At 26.7% G+C, this 23865-nt stretch overlaps 2 protein-coding genes across 6 annotated transcripts; one reads left to right on the top strand and one right to left on the bottom strand.

Annotated features, from left to right (window-relative positions):
• Nucleotides 1-363: 363 nt before the first annotated feature.
• Nucleotides 364-16482, top strand: LOC107171923 (replication protein A 70 kDa DNA-binding subunit-like). 5 transcript variants are annotated; one of them, XM_089220289.1, is made up of 12 exons: nucleotides 364-887; nucleotides 3653-3858; nucleotides 6270-6337; nucleotides 6410-6560; nucleotides 8789-8996; nucleotides 9097-9197; nucleotides 9271-9409; nucleotides 10541-10609; nucleotides 11425-11487; nucleotides 11918-11980; nucleotides 12398-12460; nucleotides 14883-16482. In XM_089220289.1, exons 3-12 carry the CDS (start codon nucleotides 6288-6290, stop codon nucleotides 15080-15082), a joined length of 1107 nt encoding a protein of 368 aa, XP_089076415.1. In that variant the 5' UTR covers nucleotides 364-887; nucleotides 3653-3858; nucleotides 6270-6287; the 3' UTR covers nucleotides 15083-16482. The 5 variants fall into 5 exon arrangements, with proteins under 5 accessions (XP_089076415.1, XP_089076419.1, XP_089076418.1 ...); XM_089220293.1 differs by having other exon boundaries at nucleotides 10547-10609; XM_089220292.1 differs by having other exon boundaries at nucleotides 6275-6337.
• A 3679-nt stretch (nucleotides 16483-20161) lies between these two features.
• LOC107171555 (V-type proton ATPase subunit e 2-like) lies at nucleotides 20162-22738 on the bottom strand. The gene is made up of 5 exons (XM_015521805.2): nucleotides 22551-22738; nucleotides 22254-22373; nucleotides 22140-22187; nucleotides 20496-20583; nucleotides 20162-20432 (listed from the first exon to the last, which is right to left on the bottom strand). Exons 2-5 carry the CDS (start codon nucleotides 22349-22351, stop codon nucleotides 20415-20417), a joined length of 252 nt encoding a protein of 83 aa, XP_015377291.1. The 5' UTR covers nucleotides 22352-22373; nucleotides 22551-22738; the 3' UTR covers nucleotides 20162-20414.
• Nucleotides 22739-23865: the final 1127 nt, after the last annotated feature.

The raw sequence follows: 23865 nt of genomic DNA on the forward strand, positions 1-23865 counted from the left end.
ATGCCGGCCCCAAAACGTGATGACGGTAATCGGGAAAAAAAGTCAGTTGTGCTTCGTATTTTAGTGTGTAAGTGTAATGAATAAAATGCTTGTACATATTATATATTTGTCATCTACCATAATAAGTAATAAATAATAGAAAAAAAGGTTTACTGGAAAATTTACCAAAATACTTATTCTTATACTGCAGTTGTACAGTTGTACTTTGTACTTATTGTAGTGTGTGATGTATAGATAGGTATAAAATAAATTTGTTATCTACCTATATTGATTTGTACACTAGAAAATTCCCCACTTCCGAACATCAGAGATCAGACACGGTCATGATATAGGTAGTAATGAGACTGTTGTCAGTCTTTTAGATGATATCGTATAATATCGACATAATATCGTATCGTATCGTTTATACGTTTGTTTTTAAATTTTATATATTTCGCAGTTTAAAATTAAAAAATGGAGTTGGAGTTAATTAATTCTAAAAAAAAAATACCCTCATATTGCGCATAAGGGATTTTTGTACAATTTCCACAAAGAATGCTCTGATTTTCTTCGTTGGAGGTGTTCAAAAAACAGCTCTATGAAGTGTCCATGTTTTTAAAAAACTGATTTAAACATAACTTAGCCAACTTTAATTTCTGTAAATAACGATCATGTGCATGAATCAAATGAAAATCTTATTTCTGCGACTAAAATAAAAAATCTAATGGTGGAAAAAGCTAAATTAACTAACGATTTACCTGCTCAAATTTTCGCGGAAGTGGTATCGAACGTACCCCGAAGTATACTCGCTGAATTGCCAAAAGAAGAGTATCTAAAAAGAACAATCAGAAACCACAGATGTAATGATCCACCAAAACCTACTTGTGGAAACGAAATAATTATTGAAGGTAAATAATATTGTAAATTTTTAAAAGTAATTTTTAATTTATTTTTGATTTAAATTAAGTACCTACCTACGTTGAATGAACTATTATACTAAACGTATCTTAATGTCTTAACCTAGATACTCTCCAGTTGATTACTTTATTAAATTGTATTTAATTAAATATTTTTCACATAATTTTAAGTCATTAAAAATACATTTTATTTTTCAATTTACTAGGGGAGAGTATCGGGAATATGGAAATCAAAGATTTTTGCTGTATGACAATGGCCCAAATTCTGATGATAGAATTTTAATGTTCGCCACTGATAATTATTTGTCTTTATTGGCCAAATCTGATACCTGGTTCGTCGACGGTAATTTTGGCCTCGCCCCGGAATTTTTCAAACAATTATACGTCATTCGTGTACAAATAAATTCCGTATTTGTGACATCAGTATATTACATTCTGCAGAAAAAAAGTCAATCTACATATGAAAAAATATTTAGTATTTTATTAAAAGAATGTCAAGATCGTGACTTGTACCCAGATCCGAAATTTTTACATTTAGTTTTTGAATTAGCAGTCATAAATGCTGCAAAAAATATTTTTGGAACTCATATTACGATTAACGGATGTTTTTATCATTTGTGTCAATCGACACATAGAAAAATTCAGAAACTTGGTTTGTCTGGTATATTTATAAAGAAGATAATAATTTTCGAAAATATTGCGGCATGATAGATGGTTTAGCTTTCCTACCACAGGATAAAGTACTGGACGGAATGACATGTCTAAAAGAAATAATGCCTCCAGATGCAGAAGACCTTATTTTAACTTATTTTGATTCTTATTATGTAAATGGTACCTATAGGCGTGTAGGTTCAGCTTCTACCTTGCATTTTCGAAAAATTCCACCTATATTTTCACCTTCCTCGTGGAATGTACATAATGCCACTTTAGTAGGAGGGCATCGAACAAATAATATGACAGAAGGATGGAATAACCGATTTTCAAAACTTTGTGGACATAATAGCATCCAACTATTTGGAAATTAATTATAAAAATAAAAATGGAAATTTCCGCAGATGAAGCAAAATCAGCTTTAGATGCTGTAGGAGATACGAAAACTGTTAAAAAACTAGGGCAAACTCGGACAGTAGAAAAACGTCTGCAAAATTTATTTATACAAATACAAGCAGGCAATATCGGTGTATTAGATTTTTTAACAGCCGTAAGCCATAATATAAGGAAGAGGTGTACCTAATTATAATATTACATTTTATAGCATTATTATTATAATTATATGTATAGGTACCTTAAATGTATTTATTATTGACTATTTATTACTGTATTACATTTTATTATTTTATTATATGACTTTTTATGTAACTTTAATGTATTTTTCAATACAATTTTACCATATTTATTATTTATACTTAAATTTCGATATATTTTCATTCATTTTTATCGGGACTTTGTATTAAATTAAATTAAACTATATTTTAATATGTGATTTAAGTAAGTAATTAACATTTTTTATGATATTATATGACTTTTTATGTATTTATATATTTATCGGGACTTTTTTTCCGCGATTCCGTGATGACAGACAAAAAAAAACACACACACATCATGGTAAAATCAATACATTCATCGCTCCGCTCATAATCTAAAATGCATTTACCATTATGATAAACTGCGTGTGCCTATACAGTTAATTTAAAAATACGGGAACGGAAACGGGTGATGGCGGAATCGGTCATTTCAAATTTTGGCGGAAACGGGTAATTTCCGCATATTATTATGCTTTACATATTATTAAATGTTTTCGTAGGAAAACGTCTGAAAGCAAAAAAAAAAATAATCCTCTTTACTATAATAGGACATTGGCTTAAAAGTAGGTACTATATAGTGTACCTACTAAAGTTTTCGTCTATATTCTATAATACGTATAGCATCAGCGAGGATCGTTATATTCTCATGTATTTATTTTGTATAAATGGTATAATAATGACCTTTTTTGTCAGTTATACTGTTATATACAGGGACGTCATTTCAGGTTTTTTTTCGGGTGTGCGAAGTTTCAAGCAGGCCATTTTGAAATTTCACCAGGCCATATAAAAATAGATATTCATACGTATATGTATATTATCATGCATTCAATTATTTCCATACATTATAGACCGGTTATTACAATTTGATTTTAATCATATAAATAATTGTGCATTCGAGGCTGGTGCATTATGTTAGGCTTCAGCAAGGCGCAGGCTAATTGTAACATTCTAAAAGTAAGGGGTGCAACCGCACACCCTGCCACCCCCCAAATGACGCCCCTGGTTATATACTTATATACATAAGTACATAACAAACGTGGTCCCAGTAATACAATGCTATGTGTTGTTATTGATGATCGTTGAGACTGTAGAGAGTACCTACACATAAATAAACTCTGTGGAGGGAGTAGGGACTAAACATCACAAAAGGACCTGTAATGTCCATGTGTGACACTGTTTTTATAATGTAGGTCATATAGGACAATAAGCGGCGTGTATAGAATAAACGACTCTTGGGGGGTGGACAACTGGAATTTTATAATATACCTAATAGCTATATGGACTATGGTATTTATTGTATTCGCATCCTCAATTATTAAGCTATTTTCGATCGTCGTACATCGGCTAAGGTCCTTAGTCAGCAAATGGGTTTCGAGAAGGAAACAATTTTACCGTTTATTTGTGCAGTTTAATTGGCCGTGTTGCTGAGTCAACCATTTTGGCATTTTTCAGTTATTTCACGACTACAGCAGTTTAACCATATCAGTGTAGCGTCGGCTCGTCGGCATTCGGCAGTCGATTGTCAATACCAGTGTAGTTGTCACTGTAGTTGCTCATCGTCGTCGATCTAATACAGAGAACCCAGAACGTTCGGTCAACATCAAAATCAGCAACGACCGATCGTCAACACCCAAGTCATCGCACATATATTTTATAAGGTAATATATAATAATGTAGACATTATATATTTAAATAGTAAATAGTTATAATATAACTTCTGACGTGGAATCCCGGGAGCATTAGCCTTTGTTAGTTATCCTAAATGCATAACGTCTAATAAAAATTCATAGTTGGGTACAGGTGTGAGGTGTTAAAACCGATACCGTCCGTTGTTCGTCATTCCTGGTTCGACGTTGATTTAATTATTTATTTTATTTGTTCGCTATTAACTCTTAAGGAATATTCAACACAAACAATTGGTTTTTTTTTAAAGATAATTTATTTATTTAATTATTTGGATATTAAAACACCGTTATAAAATAAAATAGAATTTACGCTAGTCTATATACGGAATCGCTGGTTTTATTTTACGACTGTCTCATAATGCTAACGTCGACCGGCGATTGCGTTGTCATATAAGTATCAAAAAAAAAAAAAAAAATGTAAAAGACAATATGATGCTTACATAGCTAAAATGATCTAATGTATAGTGTATTCTTAATACTACAGCCAAGGGATCCCAACACAGGGTTATTATTTTATCGCGAATCAGTCAATATCTCAGGAATTACTAATATACCTACGTCGTGTATAAGTATAATTATAGTAGATGCTTGTTTAAAACAATAATTAAAGCGCGTAAATAATAGGTTTATTTATTTGTTCAGATTCAAAAATAAAACCAATTTGTTATAACTATATTACTATTACTAATGATTTGTGGAATCGTGTGTACATTATATTCGTAGACAACTTAATATTGACTTGAATGCAGTATTTACATTATTTACAAACAATGGAAGTGCCTTTTTTTCGGTGAAATCTGAAAGCGCAAAACAAATTTGCTCTTTTGTACCTTGGTAGTGGGATAAAAACGAAAAAATAAATTGTAAATCTATAGTCATCTCCAATGCATAAATTTGGACCTTGTATAAAGAAAAACAAAATTCCAGATTAGAATGTTTGATGACAGTTGGCTTCAAATTTAAAATTTAATTTTGAGGCACCTACTCATTATTATATTAGTTTAATATATTTATTCATGATACTTGTTTAACTAATTTAAAATAATACTCAAAATTATTTTTATTTTTACTGATTTTTTAAACTAATTTCAATATCACGGTAAATGCTTAATTAAATAATAACGTTGATTTTAATAAAATACACATTTTTATAAAATCGATTAGCGCTCATTAAAAAGATAATTTTTTTTTACTTATGGACAACAGCCCTTTTTTTAAGTTTCACATAGGTAATTCTGAACATAAAGCCGTTGGATCATATCCGATACGAGTACCTATATATGACTATACATACCTATACATGGTACTATGTTAACTTAAATTAATTTTTTCTCCATCAAATAATATGACGTATATGTTTATTATTTTGAAGCCTGCCTTGTTTGAGTAGATCGTGAGCGTATTCGCACACTGTTCAGCATTTCCTGTGTGTGATAATGCTTATGGACGACACACTAACATTAAATCGATGATATTATACTTATGGTCGGTTACCATAGTTCATAGGACTATGGACCATCATAATAATTTAATGACAAGCGAAGGTATAATATTATATCATTAATATAAATGTTTGTCGAATAATGTCATGATATTATATGGATACCTACCTATATATTATTATACTCCATATAATATATGATATAGGTAGGTACTTATTAATTTATTATAATTGATTATAAATTATACTTATGCATTGTAACTCGTTTGTTAGGCTTCATAAAATCATTAACTACCTATAGTAATCAATGATAAAATAAGTATAGCCACTACTGTCTAGTGTAGGCACTCCTCTCCATAATTATAAAGAAATTCTTAAAATATTGACAACAGGTTCAAATTATTTTATTCGAATTTAACACAAATATTGCACCATTGAACCATTCACTATTCTATTTACGTATATAGGTTCCTATTACAGCAGGGACGGGGAACTAAGGAAAGGTCCAAATTTTAAAATCTAGCAGGCCGAGCGCAAAAAAACTACTTAAACTAGGTAGGTTACAAGGATACTACCTAAGAGGACGGCTACACCCACATGTTTTGTATGTTGTATTTGTCTCGCAATAGTGGCAATAGTGCGTTACATAACAAATTTTACGTTTAACTCTGTTATAGTTAATTAGTTTAAAATTTAGAGTGAATTGATCTCTTATAAAAATTAAAGATAATCAATCTAATTATACATCTTAAGATAATCATAACTCACTTTAAAATTAAAATATTATTATAGTAAGAAGCCCACGAGATGCCCTAGATAATAATCTTACCTTTAAATAATTCGTTTGCTTAATAATTATAATTTATGACAAATAGTGCACACCATTACTACCTAACTCTCAAGCTGCGACAATTTTAATTTTGTAATGTTTATATGTTGACAGTACAGTTATAAAATCAAAATGCAGCCTGCAAAAATCAAAAACATAAATAAATCATACATGAAAAAACCGTAAGTACCTATGTCTAATTAAAATATTACATACACTTGTAAAAATTATAAATGCTTAATTATTTTGATTAGGTTCATTGTAAAAGGAAGGATTAAGTATCTCAAAGTAGAGCCTAATAGAAATTCAAGTGGATCTCATCTCAACGCAATAATTTTTGATGACAGTTCAGAGATAGAAATTGTAGCTTTTAAAAACTGCGAAAATATATCTAAGCTACTAAAAGTAAATATATTTATTATTATTTATTTATTAATTTATGTCAAAATATATTAATTCAGTGTTAATTTAATAAAAAAAGTTCACTTTTAAAAATTCTAAAACATTATGAAAGAAATTAGGTACTATTTATTTTGAATTTACTATAGCAATAGCAACAATAAGTAGGTACCTAAACAATGTTTAAGGTGATTTGTTGAAGTATTTAAGTCAAATAATTTTTAAAATTTTGATGTCATTGCATAACAAAATTTTGTTTAACTAAGTTTTTACTTTTTTGAAAGTCCGCACATTTTAAAATCTGAGTGGAGCAATGTAGCATTGGTTTTTACATCTAAATGTGTATTTTTTTCTACATACAATTATTTTTTCTAGTACTTTTTCTTGTTACTTTTGAAAAGTAAAAATGACTATGTAGTACATTTCAAAAGCGTCTGGAATAACAACAACAAAATTAAAGAAAACCCGAAATTTTTATGTTAAATCAATTTTGTTTTTTGGAGTAACCCAAAAAAGATATGTAAATGTATATACCTAACATTTTCACAAAATATGTATTTTATCATTTTCTTCTCTTAATATCATAATTATCAAAAAATGTTGAGCTCTTTATGTGTGAAGGAAATTTTGATTTTTATAATTTTTTTTTAATACAGTTGATGAAAAAATTTTACTTCGACAAAAAACTTCAAAAAATATAATACAAGGATCCTCTTAAGTTATTTTTAGAGGAAATAAAAAAAATAGCGTAAATTTACTTTCATTTTTAAAGTACGTTTGAAGTTTGATTTTTTTACATTTGATATTAATTATTTTCACCCGTAAAATTCACCCTATTCAAAAACAAATAACTATAATAACTTTTGCTTGAAGTTTATATCAAATCTTCATTTAAACATTTTCTACGTATGATAAAATTTAATGATATATTGTGCTAATTTAGAAGTAAAACTTCTTTCTAGAGATATGGGTGGAAAAATCAATTGTTATTATAGTAACAGTTGTTCTACCTTTGTTGTTTTTATAAAAATCTGTATATAATTTAAAATTTATATTTCACTTATAATTTCACTGGCTCAATTCTTATGAAAGAAGTTTTACTTCCCCAGAATATAACGGTGGACCCACCCACTCTCGTGTAGTTTTTTTTTAATTTACGTGAAGATTTTTTCTATACATTTTATTACTTACTTTTTTTTTTTAAAGTCTGGTCAATAAGCTTGAAAATTTAAGACAAGGTTCTCTTTAAGTTTGTATGAGAGATGAAAACTATTTAAGATACATCAGTACAATTTATTTTATAAACATTTAAATAATTTTGTAATCCATATGGTAATTTACAAGGTGTTCAATTTTTATTGCTGGAAATTGAAAATTGAAAACATTTTTTTCATAAGTATTTCATAGTTTCTTATTTTAACAAACAATTCTGAAATTTATAGAAACATAGTTTTTTCTATAGATATTTTAAACTCAAATTTGGACAAAACTAAATAATTCAATGAATAATAACAATTTTAGTATTTTTATTGTAACTTAAAGATATAATTTATGGGTAATTAAAGTTTTTAAAATATATCATTATATAATGTACACAATACACACAATGGTTTTTTCAAACGCATTTGTTTTATCAAAAATTATTTCAATATACTGTATTAAAATTAATAATAAAATAAATATTTTAATAGAAATAATATCATGAAATATACTTAATAATGCTGAAAAAATGTTAGGAATGTTAGGATGTACTCATATCAATGGTACACCTAATACATTCATATACTATATAAATTTAAAATATATACTTAATACTAATTACATGCTTATTCAAAATTTGATGTTAATGTTTCAAAGTACTCCATACTCTAGTAGCGGAATTATGGTGGTGGGTTATTAGGTAATAAATAAAACACAACATTTTTACATAAAACCTTCAAACATATTCTTTATATTTTTTTTGTAATATATAATTTACTTTAAAATCATTCAAAACCCATAATTAACAATATTATCTGAATATATCTTGTTTATGTTAAACATGATAAGATTGCCAGTTGATCAGAGGAAGTAAATATAAATTTTAAACTACTCGGACATTCTCTTAAAATAAATAATTTTGAAATTTATGGTAACTTACCAAAAATCGGTTATTTGGTATTGGGTGTGTTACCAATATTTATATTTATTATTATTGAGAATGAGAAATGAGAAATAATAATATTACATTTTAGGTTAACAATGTTGTAACAATTGAAAATGGTATGTTACGAGAAGTTAATAAAGATTATAAAAAAACCAAGCACAAGTATCAAATAATATTGGAAAGTATTTCAATAATACAAATTATAAATAATAACGAGATGGATAATGGTGACCTGCCAATTCATAAATATACATCAGCAGCAGAATTAAACACTCTACCTTCTGGAATGATAATTGGTAAGTAAATTATTGTTTATATCTATTGATTTTTTTTTATTAATTAATTCGCAGCAACGCCAAGCCATATTATTATTTATATATTCATATTGGTTATTAGATGTCATTGGTGTATGTTACCAACTCGATAGTGAAAAGACAGTTAATGCTCAAAATCAGCAAGTCAGAAAGGGACATATTATGGTTGATAGTACACTATTAGTAAGGAAATAATATTATGAACGTTAAATAGCAATAGAAATAATTTAATAAATGCTTATATTATATTTTTTAGATTGAAGTTAAATTTTTTGGTGACAAAGTTGATACTCTCTACGCTATAGGTAGCACATTATCTTTGATTAGTGCCAAATATGTCAATTTCAAAGGATATAAATATTTAATAGTTGAGAGTTCAAGTTTTGTAAAATGTGGTAGGTACTTATTGTTAATTATGCTATTTATAAACAGCAAAGGTGGGCAAGTTAAGTTAATTCAATAAAATTGCCTTCAGTTAAGTTAAAAGTTACTAAAAAAAAAAATTAACTAGATAAGTTAAAAATTAAGATAAAAAATAAAATAAACTTAACTCAGTTAAAAAAAATTTAATTTTTTTTTCAAGTCACAATAATCATAAGTCATTAATTGCCCTAGTATTTTAATTTATACATTATACAAATATTTACCAAGACGCTTATCAGTATTTTAATATTAATAGTATTAACTAGTGAAGATTAAAATTTAATCTGATTATCATGAATTGATGATAGGTATTATAACATCAGAAAAATAAATTACCAAAATCGAAAGAATAATAGTTTTCTGTTGGTTCCACGTGATATATAAAAAAAAATTAAAATTAACTTATTAACTTAACTGCACCTTAATGATAATTAACTTTAAAAAGTTAAGTTAAAACAATACAAATTTAACTGAATAAGTTAATAAGTTGAAAACAAAAATAATTAACTAGTTAAGTTAAAAAGTTTAAAAAAATTAACTTTTTATCAAGTTAATGCCCACCATTGATAAACAGTAGATAAGTCTCTTCCACTTTGTATTTATTTGAGGCTTGTGAACACATTTTAAGCATAGTGATAGCATGTATTTTTTTTAATCAGTTATAGCCTTTAAAGAGATATATGTTTTTATTATAAATGTGGTCTAGGAGATTTAAAAAAAAAAAACTAAGTTTCCACTGCCTTAAAAAGACTAAATCAAGAACGAGGAAGTAGAGGCCAGAGGGAGCAACCCAGCACTATAAATCCATAAAAAAAAACCTAAAATCTTTACATTGTAAAAAAAATATATAAATTTAGTTACCATGACGACAACTAAAAAAAAAAGTCCCCGTAGTATATTATAATAAAAATTATTTTTGTACTATACATATATATATATGTCTATAATTATTGAAATCGAAAAAATCAATAATAATTTAAAAACAACACATTTTTGATGTACAGACTCTTAATAAAAATATATTAGTATTTTAATTTTTTAATTACCTACATTTTTATACGAAAAACTGTGTAGTTTAGCTCAATTATTAGGTACTTATTCAGTTTCAGATTTCTCTGTTGAATTACCAGAACAAAGACTTTCAACTTCAAGTATTACCCAACCTAACAAAAGTAAGTTGATACTAATAATAAAATAAATTTTAAGCTTAGTTAATTATATTGTATTTGTATGTAATATTATGTTTTAGCTTATTTTAAAATAGTTTACCAAATAGTTAAATTAAGTCTAATCTAACTATAGGAAAAAAAAATCTACAAATAAAATAGTGCTTGGAAGTTAAGTGAACAGTCAGAAAATCCCTTTAACTTCTTAAATTATACATAAATCTACAATTATCAATAAAAAATAAATTATATATTATCATAAAAAATATCCGGAAGTTATAGTAGCTAAAAAAGTAAAATATGCATGAAAAAATGAGAAATATGCAAAAAATGTATTTATTTATTAATATACACAAAAAAAATTCTAAAACATATATTTAAAAAAACTGTATTGTTTAAAACTCTTAAATATAAAAAAAAAATTTTAAAAATATGGCGCGTTACAGGTTGGCGTTTAAGATTTTATTCTAAAATACTAGTACTATAAGAACTATTAATAAATGAAAATCAATGAAATGAGCACTTTTTCTCTAAAATTATCGAAATACGCAAAGTATGCATTTTTAATTTTCAATTTTTAATCTCAACTTTATACCTATAGCTCTAATTTCTAGCTTAGTCTGCTATAATTCGACATCAGATACAGAACAATATGCAACTCCTATAGCTTTTGAACCCTAATCATAAATATTAATTTATAAACAATACATTTTTGTTACCAACACTTAAAAAAAGAAATAAGTGTTTTAATTTTTAAATTACCTTTACTTTTATGTGAAAAACTGAGTAGGTTAGATTAATCATTGCTTATTCAATTTCAGATTTGAAAGTTGAATTACTAGAACCAAGACTTTCAATTTCAAGTATCTCCCAACCTAACAAAAGTAAGAGCATATTAAACATAAAATAAATTTAAGCTTTGTTAATTATATTGTATTTGACATTTGTATAGCATATTATTATACTTTAGTTTATTTCAAAATAGTCTACTAATTATATAAATTCAGCCTAATCTATCCACAGAAAAAAAAATCTACAAATAAAATAATTTTGTGGAGTTTGATGAACTGGGAGCATATCCCATTAGTATATTATGTTATTATTATTACCCATAAATTAAATAAGTTACAATATACATCATATTTATTTCTATAATTATCATTATCAATTTAAAAACCATAATTTTTTGTTCATTTGTTCCCATCTCTAAATAAAAATGTTATATAAAATATAATATAAATTTTATAATACCTATGCTTTCATATGAAAAACTAAGTGAGTAGGTATGAATAATTATTGATTACTCAATTTCAGATTCAACAATTGAATTACCAGAACAAATACTTATGAATTCAAGTATTACCCAATCCTACAAAAGTAAGAGCATAATAATAATAATATTAATAATTAAATAAATGTATGTGTAGTTAATTGTATCGTGTTTGTATTTTATATATTATATTATTGTATCTGATTACTTTGAAATAGTCTACTAAATTTCTAAATATTTAAATTTAGTTTCATCTAACTTTTGGAAAAAACCCTTTAGTATGATACTGATAATTTATACCATATAATTGGTAATAAAAATAATTGTTAAATACTAATGAATAATTATTAGGTATTGATTTATGACTATAATGACTAATAAGTGATGGCCATAGAGACTTTATATATTCATCATTAAAGAAACTAATTACTTGTTATAGACATTAAATAAGATAAGGATTTCAATAATTACACTCCTTTTTCAAAAACTGTGTATTTATATTAAATTAATTATTATTTGTTAAGTTTCAGGAGACGAATCAATTGACCAAAACCCATCGACTTCATACTCAAATCTGTCGAACAAAAGTAAGGATATTAATAAATACTATTCATATGTAGTTATGCTGAGTTAAATAAAAAAAATGTATTAATTCAATGAACTTACCATGTTTAAGGCTTCAAGGGGCCCTATTAACCCCCATAAGCTCACCATTGATTCATTCAATATTCAGTGATTGTTTATTCGACTCGTTATTAGTTAGGTAATTAATAATTATTAATAATTATTAATTACACAATGTAATTGTATTTTTTCTATTATTTATTATATCTCAAAGAGTATTAAAAATTTGTGAAATATGTCAGTGGCGTAACTATGGGGTAGCGAGGGGTAGCGGTCGTGACCCCAAACATTTTTATGGGGTGGCAAGAGTATCATTTTGTTACCCCAAAATTATTTATATAATTTAGTAAAAAAAATCCGCGTCAGTGTGTATTTACTATTTATTTATCTTTAAATAGTTATCAAGAAAAAAATACGTTATTTGTGAATTTTCGGGGTACCACACGATTGCGTACGATGTTTCTTTTTGAAAACACGATTGCGTACGTTACACGATTGCGTACGATTTACTGTGCATCGTTGCTAAATTAATGTTTTTATTTTTGATCAGTAAAATTTAAATTTTGGAAAAATGACTCAAGTTATGGTACCACTTAAAAATCTCAATTTTCGATAAATACCTATGTTATAATAATATAGTACATTAAATAAAATAATTAAATGTTAAAATAATATAATAAAAAATAGTTATTCAATAATAATAAAAAAAAAAATTATGGAAGTAACCCCTGTTCTATAAGTTCAAAGCAAATGGCAACAGTGCTTCAAAGCTGCAGACAAAAATCGTACGCAATCGTGTTTTACCGGAATTTTCGTGTTATAAAACTGTATAATAATAGTATAATGATAAGTATAATATAATAATAATATATAAGTATAATGATTATTTTAAAATAATTTAGGAGGAAATTATGCGTATAAGTGGTACTCATCACTCATTATGCTTATTGGAGAAGGTGAAGTATTTAAAAGTGTTTGTTACCCCAAATATTTGCTGTTAGTTACGCCACTGAAATATGTTATTAAAGTAGGTAGATAAGTCATGACAAATGAGAGGATTTTTACTATTTTATCATTTTCATTGTTTTTTTTCCTAGGACTGAATACATTTTTTATTTCATCTTATTTCATTTCAATATATTAAAATTTGATTAAAAACTAACATTTGAACTTTAAAAGTTAGATGAATGTAGTAAGTACTAGCAAAATATTGGTCCACTATATCTCGATCATGTTTCATGTCATAACTTTAAAGTTTAATCACCAACAAACTTAAAACTATAATTAACTACTTATTAGAAATAAATGCTGTTAGTAGGAACTTGAAATCCTTACCAAAAAATTGTGCTTCATATTTAAGAACTGCTGTTATACCATTTAAAACCTTTTATTAAAATGTTTTGCTGTTTTGCATAGCAATACTGTATCAATATAATATATACAAAAGTATTCAAAGTGTGTTCAAGTAGCTTAAAAAGAATCTCAATTTAATAAAAATGTGGGGCATCTACTACTTTTGAATTATAACAAATTACGAAAATCGTTCTATGAGAATTATTAGTAATAAATATTAATTTCTAATTTTGAAAAAATTTGAACATCACATACTTATAAAAAATTGTATGACTTTCCACTTTACAGCTAACATTTTTTTTTTTTTTTTTTGGTAAAAGATAAAAAAGCTTATGAGAAATCTTGTAATACATTTTCGAATGTAAGATATCAAAATAAAAATTATATGAATTTTCAGTTACAAAAAAAATTGTAAGTCATCATGGTTTTTACAATTTTTATCGAAATTCTAAATATAGGTGCTCGTAAATTATTGTATCACCTTGTACCTATTAAGTTTTCAACTTTTTTTAACGAGTAAATAATTTTTAGTTGTCAATCATTTATAAAAATAACCAAAAATTCCTCATACCTAAAATAACTCAAATAGTCACACTATTTAGAAAATTGTATGGCCAAAAGAAAATGAAAATGATAGTAAAATAGAAAAAAATGTTTTTTATGTAGTACCAAAAAAAAAAATTACAAAATCGATTTTACAAAAGATTATAGTTTTGCGTAAAAATTTCTCATTTTTCCTCGATTATTTTTTTTCCGAAGCTTTTGAATATTACTCGAAATTTTAATCAGATTTTACATCTCAAATGAAAGAACTAGATTTATATAACCATTAAAAAATATGCTGAAGTTAAAAATCGAAGAATTATTTCGATTGGGTACTTTTCGTGTACTAAAACAGATAAAGTGTCTGTTTTAGTAAAAAAGGCTCATAATATCATTGTAAAATCGATGGTATGCTTAGAATCTAAAATATTGAATTAACTATATAAATTTTTACTCCTGAAATAATTGTTTTTGTATTATCATAAACAGGAAAAACTCAAGATTTTAATGGTGGTGAAGAAGGTAGCTCAAAAATTCTAAAAATAAAAGAGCCTGAACAGTCATTTTCTGACGAGAGATTCGTCAATATGGTGATCAAATTCATGAAAACTGTCAACAACGACAAGAATGTAATACAATTGCGCATTTTAGAATTCATCTCAAAAATACTCGAAGAATATAAACAATAGAAAGTCATCTAAACAATTTTGAAAAATTATCATTATAAAATATGATATCTATATAGGTATACGATATATATGATGTATATACGATAATTAACATAATAAACATTAACTGTATTTTTTTTTTACCTTAATGAATTATGTGCCAATTAAATATTTACAACTCAGTACTATACTTAGCTGAGGTAGCTAGGTAGTTGATTATTATTGCAAAAATGCTAAAAAAAATCAATCATGACAATGAAATTAATGTATTAAATTAAAAAATCTTTTAAGAACCTATGATGAGTACTTATAAGTCTAGTATTATAATTTTATAATAATTAAATAGCTATTAAGTTTTTAAAGTGACTGTAAATAGATTTAAGATGACGCCACACCCGCGTGTGTTGTTTCCATCTTACAAGGTGCGTAACATATCAAATGTTACCAATTTAGCTCCGTTAGTTTGAAGTTTTGAGTGAATTGACCTTTTATAGAAATTAACGGAACTAAATAAGAACTGCTGAGCGTAAAATTTTACGATGTTACATACTTTTAAGAAAACACATATGCGGGTGTGGCATCCGAGAATGTTGGCACACTGTTTACTCTCGCTGGCCCACGCGCAACTTAGATAAATTGAATTTACAATTTACATTGAATCTTTTTTATGTTTTTGAATAATCTTAAAGTAAAATCTTAAATCACCCATTACAAAATCGATATGGAATAATATATTTTTGAGGAAATGAAAATTTAAAATGCCTAAATAGTAAATATTGTCTCAAAACCATTTATAAATTTACAACTGGAGTAAACGGACCCGACTGTCAACCCGAAAAAATCATGTCATTCCTCAGGACAACCAAAATAGATAAATAAATTTAATTAGAATAAATATAGTTTTAAGAATAGTATAATGTAAATTATGTATAAAGCTAATGGCCGAATGTCGTCGAAGCTATAAAGATCAATAAAAAAAAATTTACAACTTTCTTTATTCTTATTTTTCTAACTCGAATACATAGTAAAATAATAATAAAATATAAAACCGATACACCAAGGCAATACCCTCTAAAATATTATCATTTATAATTTTTGTGTTTGGTTTTTTACTCACAAAAGTGATTTTAGGCGAAAGCGTTTTATTTGTGTTGCAACGTGAGTCCGGGAGAGAAAACAAATATTGCGCTGACATCTTGTTAAATCTTGGAAGGAAACTAGGACTTAACAATGTCAATCATAGACTGCGATCCTCTTTAGTTCTTTTAATTGTGATCCAGTGTTAGTTCCGAATGTTCCGATGTTCCGAATCAAGATTGTAAATAATATCATTTTCAATATAATGTATAGAATTGAGAGATCATGAAAACGATCACATTTTGTAATTCATGTTTAAGTGAATAAATTATCTATACCAAATATTATGTCGTTATGAATTATTATTTATGCCTTTATTATGGACTACCTACGGACTACAATTAATGTTAAATGGAATATGAACAATCAATAATGATGAAAGATGACATAATAATTAGTATAAGCCACAGCCTTGCAATTTTTTAAGCTGTGGTATAAATAGTATATAAAGCTAGGCCTCTATTTTCAACTTGTAAGTACCTATATATAACGGGTTAACAATATTTAATTGCCTATGTATTCATCACCAGACTTGTAAAGTACTTGAGTAAAAGTATTCAATTACTTTTTAAGTACTCAAATACGTATTCTAAATACATTTGAAAAAAGTACTTGGGTATAGTATTTGAATGCTTTTTTGAAGGTATCTGTATTTAAAATCAAATACTTTTTTCGTCTTACTTTTTAATTATTCTAACTTAATTATTCTTATTCTAATTAATTTAAGTAAAATTAGAGTTCTAAAATAAAAAAAAATAATTTAGTTGATTAATAAATAATAATTCAATTTATCTATAAGGTCATTAGGCCAAGGAAAAAAGATAAAACATATTTAAAAAAAAAAAGTATTTGAAAGTAGGTATCTGTAAATACTTTTGAAAAAAAGTATCTGTATCTGCACTTGAATACTTTTTTAAAGTATCTTTTACAAGACTGTTCATCACTATGACTATGAGTAAATAGTAAATATGTAAATATTAAACGGAAGACCCGTATATTATTTATTATAATATACCTAATACTCGTAGTATATTATAGTAATGCAGTTGGTTAAATTTATCTTAGCCCAAAATGTCAATTTGTATGTATTGTGTATAGTACACAATATATTATTATACATTAAACATTTCAAGGCTTCGAATAATATACTTAAATTATAACAAGATATAACTAAAATCGTTATTCTTCGTTTAAATATCTAATTTCGTCAAATTTGAACTTAAAATGCTAAAAATAATAATAAAAATAGTGCCTACAATATATATGTCGTAGCCACTTCGTGAAATCGATCTTTTCATGAAAAGATGACCATTTCGTGAAATGGAAACACGTTTTTTACACTTTGTGAAATTCAAAAATATTTCACGAAATGGTCACTTTTTCATGAAATGGTCACTCAAATATAACATCGTGTAATTTTTTTCACAAAGTGGTCGTCCACTTTGTGTACTGAAATACAACATTTAACAACTTATTCTACCCTTATAAATTTAACTTAAATAATTATGTACCTATAGTAAATAGTAATAAAGTTTATTTATATCCTATCAATTTATTAACCGAATTGTAAACATTTTTTATTTATTAGAGCAGGAAAATGAATTGTGACAACGACTGTTATATTTTAGACTACCTCTTTAAAACAAATAAATCTTTTGGTTTGACAAGCACTTTTACACGAACAACCTAAAAATTCCTGACCTCCAGATAAAATTTGGACAGTTTCACGCAAGGTTAATTCTTTATGATCATCATTATGATTATGACTTTAACCAAAACCAATAAATATCATCTACACATTTCAGATAGTCTGGTCTCTGGTAACTGCAGTATATTATATAGAATAATTTAGATATTATTTAAATTTTATGTATTTATTGTATTATTTGACATGGGCACGAGGTTAATATGGATATAATCAAACTTGACGTTTCCGTTAAGTTGTTCGTGTTAAAGTGCTTGTGGCTTGTCAATATGTCAAACCCAAAAATGTGTTTGTTTTAAAGGTAGTCTAAAATGTAACAGTCGTTGTCACAATTCATTTTCCTGCTCTAATAAATAAAAAATGTTTACAATACGTAGTGACGAATATTAAAATAAGTAACCATTTCGTGAAATATTTTTGAATTTCACAAAGTGTAAAAAACCGTTTTTTTAAAACGTGTTTCCATTTCACGAAATTGTCATCTTTTCATGAAAAGATCGATTTCACGAAGTTTTTACAACATATATAATCAGTATTGTATCTCTTATACTTTCAACCATTATTATAACAACTTTCGTGGTTCTTAATATTAAATTTTCAATTTTTGAACCCTACGAAACATATGTAGAAAATTCAAATAGGTAGCTATCAATGGTTTTAAATAATGAATCAAAATTGTATCATCTATAAAGAAAATGATAGAAGAAAAAAATCGTTTGTTGAATATTCGTTAATTTCCTGGGAAATAATTCTAAATAATATCCAATGACGAAACAATTTGAAACATCTAACCTGTGCACGTTACTGAATCTAAAACATAAATAGAATATTTTTTATAAATTTCTAATAAAAAACGATTTGTGAATTGTTTCGATTTTTTTAAAGTTTTTACAACAGCCAATACAATCTAATGCAAATATTATGTTCACTGTGGCACTGTGCATCCTAACGTTAATAAATAATTATTATATCTATCTAACAGGGGCGTATTTAAGGGAGGGGCACATGGGGCCCGTGCCCCCCCCATTCACCGTATTTTATACTTATTTTTATTATATGAGAAATTTTACAACTCTACGCCCCATGTACGCAAATTTGAACTTTTTGTTTGTGGCCCCCCCCCCCCTTGAGAAATTTCGAAATACGCCCCTGCTATCTAATGAATGTATTTATTGTATGTTGTTTTAGATAAGTAAATCCGGTGCACTAAATGAGTACTCTACATTAGAATATATATTAGGTAAAGTTGGTTAGTTCATTTGAATTAAAGAACATCACTCTCACACATCCTGCGTACGTGTAATAAGCAGCTGTAAGTTGTGTAATTATTCTTTGAGAACTAACTTTCTGTTTTATATTAATTCAATTATTTTGAGTTATAAATTTTAGACTGAAAATATTCCATACATAAAAGGCCAGATGGAAAGAAATTTTTAGCTTACTTAAATATAATAAATTACTTTTACCTATACTAATTTAAGAGTTCAATGATAAGAATTGTCTTATCTTAGTTTTGAATCTGCAATACATATATAGTTTCAGGTGGACTAATCAGATTTTAAATTTATATTAAGCTTTTAATACAAATATTCAAAATAAGAATTCAGTTTTAGCTTATAAAGGATTATACCTGAGTACTGTGTAGGCATACTAGATCAAGTCAAATGTTAAGAGTTAACAATTGTTAATGAAACTCACATAGTTATATTCAATAGATTAGCATTTTGGAGAAACAATTATACAATGGCGTTTTAGTTGTTTGACTAAAAATTTTGATAAAAAGTTTTTCTGGGTCAAACAGCTTAAAAATGTTAAAAGGTTTCTCATAATTTTTTATTATAGGTATAGCTATTTAAAAATATAAATGATACCCAGGCATAATTATTTTTATAAGCGTTTAAGGTTTAAATTTTGACAAATACAAACCACAATTAACTAGTAGTTCAAAATTTTAAAAACATTAAATTTATATAGACAACGCTTGAAAATTTAAAATAAGAATTCTCATTCAAGTAGCTCATATTTTAACAAAAAATTACTCATCATTTTAAGAAAATTGGTTTGCAATTACAATGTTTTTGAAAAAATTAATTCAGCCTACCTAGAAATATTACTATAGTTAATCTCGATAATTAACAACAGTTGAAACTCGATAAATATATATTAATGTAATCATACCACGGGCATTGAGGAGGAGGCTTTAGGTTAGGCTACCCTGCATATGCTACTGTAACTATTTGAATAAAGGTAATAATAAATATGAATTGGTTTGGTGTTGTATTAAAATTAAAATACATTTTAAGTTTTAAAATTATACTTTATACATACATAATTAAACAAATTACTAAAACAGTTTAAAATGATCCATGTTCTCCAGTGGTTCTATTGAAATCTAAAAGTGTTTAACAGATGGATAAATAATGGAAAATTTAAAAAGAACTAAAAAACAGGAATGATTAAATATTAACAAATAACTTATGATTCATTTTTCATTTTTCATCTGTATCGAAATTACTGTATTAAATTCCCCTGAAAAAAAAAAAATATGCATAAATATGATATAATTGTTTAAAAATAAAGGAAATTTCCTACCCATTCGCGTGCCATTATTAGAATTGTATGTTGATTTAATTTTGGCCCAACTAGTGGATTCATTTGAGCCATATAACAACACAGCCAACTAAAAAATAATACATAAATATTATAAATTATAAATCAATATGCATAAAATCAAATTTTGACTTCTAAAATCAAGAACACGAGGTTTAAATATCAAATCAACTTTCATCCCATTTAATCTCAACCAAAACAAAATAGTAATATTCCTAATTCATAAATGCATAATTTATATAATATACATTATAGTTAATAGAATATTGAATATGGAAGAATAATACATTTGTCTGTATAAATCTGTGAATATTGTATTAATATAATGATTGATATAGTAGGGTTACCATACGTCCCGGTGTCCCAACAATGTCTTTCGGCACAGAAAATTGTCCCAGAATGAGACTTCAATAATTTTTTTTATCTTTTATTAGACATTTGATCGAAAAAAGTAACAAGTAAGATATGAGATAGATATGAACAAAACATATACAAGATATAGTTAAAAAATAACAAGTTGAATAAATTAATAGTACATGGACAAAATTACGAAATAAATTAGACATAAGTACTGTTGAGGCTTCATTAATAATTAAAACAAGTTATGATAACATGTCTTGTAGTAAATTCTATGAGTTGATTGAACATTCAAGAACATTGCTTGAAAAAGTACATAGTTCAGCCAAATATTAAACAACTCAGATCTTTCTGCCAACGGAGAACACATCAGACGCAGATTAAAAATGTAACATTTTATCATGTATTTCTTTATTCAAATATAATAAATGTTATCTATATAATAAGTGTTACAAATTATATTGTATAATCAGAAAATCAATAAATAAAATTAAAAAAATTTGTCACGGTTTTTGCCAAATAAAATATGGTAACCCTACAATATAGACCTTATTTCCTTTTTTTCTTATTAAAATTGACAGCAGAATAGACTCTGTGTGAATAATACTACTCCTCTACTGTTATTGTTTATTGATGTTTACTATACACTAATACAGCCATATTCTCTATACATTATATAATGAATTATGGTTGCTTCATCTTACAAAGATACTAATATGGTAAAGTAAATAAATAACAATTATATTAAGTCCTTAGATTCATCTAATGTAATAGGTGCATTCAAAATTACAATTTTATTCTTATAAATGTTTTTGTCTCTTGTAATCTAGATTTGTAAACATTCTTCCACCCCTACCATTAAGTGATTCTTAGGGAAAGTCATTACGTTCAGAATTAAAATTATAATATTATGTATATTCAAATGATGATGATATTAAATTACGAGAATTATTTAAAAATAAATCATCCTACGAAAAAATGTTAGTATAGGGGTGTAATATTTTTCTAAGAGCTTTAATTACAAATGTTGGCACTCAAAAAAAGTTTACGACCCCAGTATTATGTATATGATTCAGATGTCTATTTCATATTTAATATTATTATATAGGTAGGGGGGCTCTTTTCCCACCTAAAAAAATCTTGGTTACACACCTAAACATAAATTTATAAAGATAGATCATAGTATTACAATACAAAATACTAGATGAATATGTTGTTCATTAATATTCACTTTATAACACAAGTTATGTTAAACATTCTAATACTCACAACAAATAACAGGTTGCTGCTGTCATCATCAACACGAGTTGTTGAACACTAAAAAAATCCATAATTACTTCAACTTATAGCATTGTTTAACAAATGAGACTAAAATTAAATTACCCTCGATCTGGTCCTTTGGGAATGATAAATGGTAACACAATGCCGACCACACCCCAGAAACCGGTGAAAATTAAAATTGGTAAAGCAGCAGCTCCCATGATTACAGTATTGGCCGATATGCTAAAAATAAAATAATATATAGAAATGATGTACCAAATGTCACGATTATCAGTAATACTTAATGACCCAAGACTCACAACATTTACCCCATTTACCCATAAGTAAATATTATGAATGATCTGATGCCCAATCGTGGGTAAAACAACGAACCTTTAACAAATTAAATTCATACCTTACCTTCGATTATAATTTCGTCTAAAAGCGAGTGGCAGCTTTCAGTGATCGTTTCGTAGAACTATTCGCACAAAACGCAAAACGTACATTCAAGTACTGTTCAGATATTAAGAATCGAGGCCTCGGATTTGGAATCGGAAAATAGATAGTTGTGTTATGAAATTGTATTCATCTAACGCCTTAATAATATTAATATTATCACAATTTCAATATCACCATACCCCAATCCAGCAGCAGCTGCTGATAAAATTTGCATGGCTTACAACTTCCTTGGCGTAAATCAGATTGTTTATATTCTCCTTGAATAAAAAATATTTTAACATTATATTCGAGTTCGCCACGAGATGTCACTACACGTCTATATCGATAATAATAATATACAATAATAATATATAGTACATAGTATTACCTATACACATACCGCTACAGCTTACCGCTGAAGTGCTGACCCCGTGCACTTCGTTTCCTGTTAAAAATTCCAATTGCAAACAGTATATTATGATTCAAGCTTTGATAAATTCGTCGTTAAATATGCGATGTAACGGTGTTCAAAACTCAAACATTTTCTACTATTTCTACTATAATCTGTAAGCCACGATAACATTTAGGTAGGTACCTACTTGATGATGCGATAGGTATATCATCAGGTAGGTAGGTCGTAGGTGTAATACTCGTGTCAGTAATTAATTAATTTTAGACATATTTTTTGTTTATTCGAAACCATCAGCGTAACAATTTGATTGCTTTTACATCAACTGCCCAAGTAACCAATGGCAATCATTTTATTTATATAATATATATAGGTTTATTAATTTAAAGTATTTTCTACTTATAAAATGTACAATAATTTTAACCTGTAACCAATGGTAACTATTTATAAACAAAAAAATTCCGATTTCCATCGCAAATCTCAAACCCTATTGTTTGTGGATCTCTTTAAGATTAACATTTCGAAAAATCCTTTTTTATTGCACATCTAGAACGTTAGAGAAAACTATTGCAAATTTCGTTGCTACGTTTTGCAGTTTTTATGAGATGTAGCGATGAGTAACGAGTGGTATTTGGCCTTTATATATGTATATAATATATAAACTATACTGTATAGTGCATCCCAGGTTTTTTTTCGGTGAGGGTTATTAAAAAAAAATGTATATATGAAACTAAAAACTATAGTTTAGATTGATACATTGGTTTAACTTTAAAAAATAATTAATTTTAAATCATACTTCCCTTTTTTAGTTCATTTTCCAATATTCTTAATTAAATTCCACTTACTAACAGCTTTGACTTTTTTTTTGTTTTATACAATTTAAAAAAA

The sequence above is a fragment of the Diuraphis noxia genome, unplaced genomic scaffold (genome assembly GCF_037042655.1).
Source record: "Diuraphis noxia isolate RWA-SAM2 unplaced genomic scaffold, SU_Dnox_SAM2 contig0002, whole genome shotgun sequence".
Classification (NCBI taxonomy): domain Eukaryota; kingdom Metazoa; phylum Arthropoda; class Insecta; order Hemiptera; family Aphididae; genus Diuraphis; species Diuraphis noxia.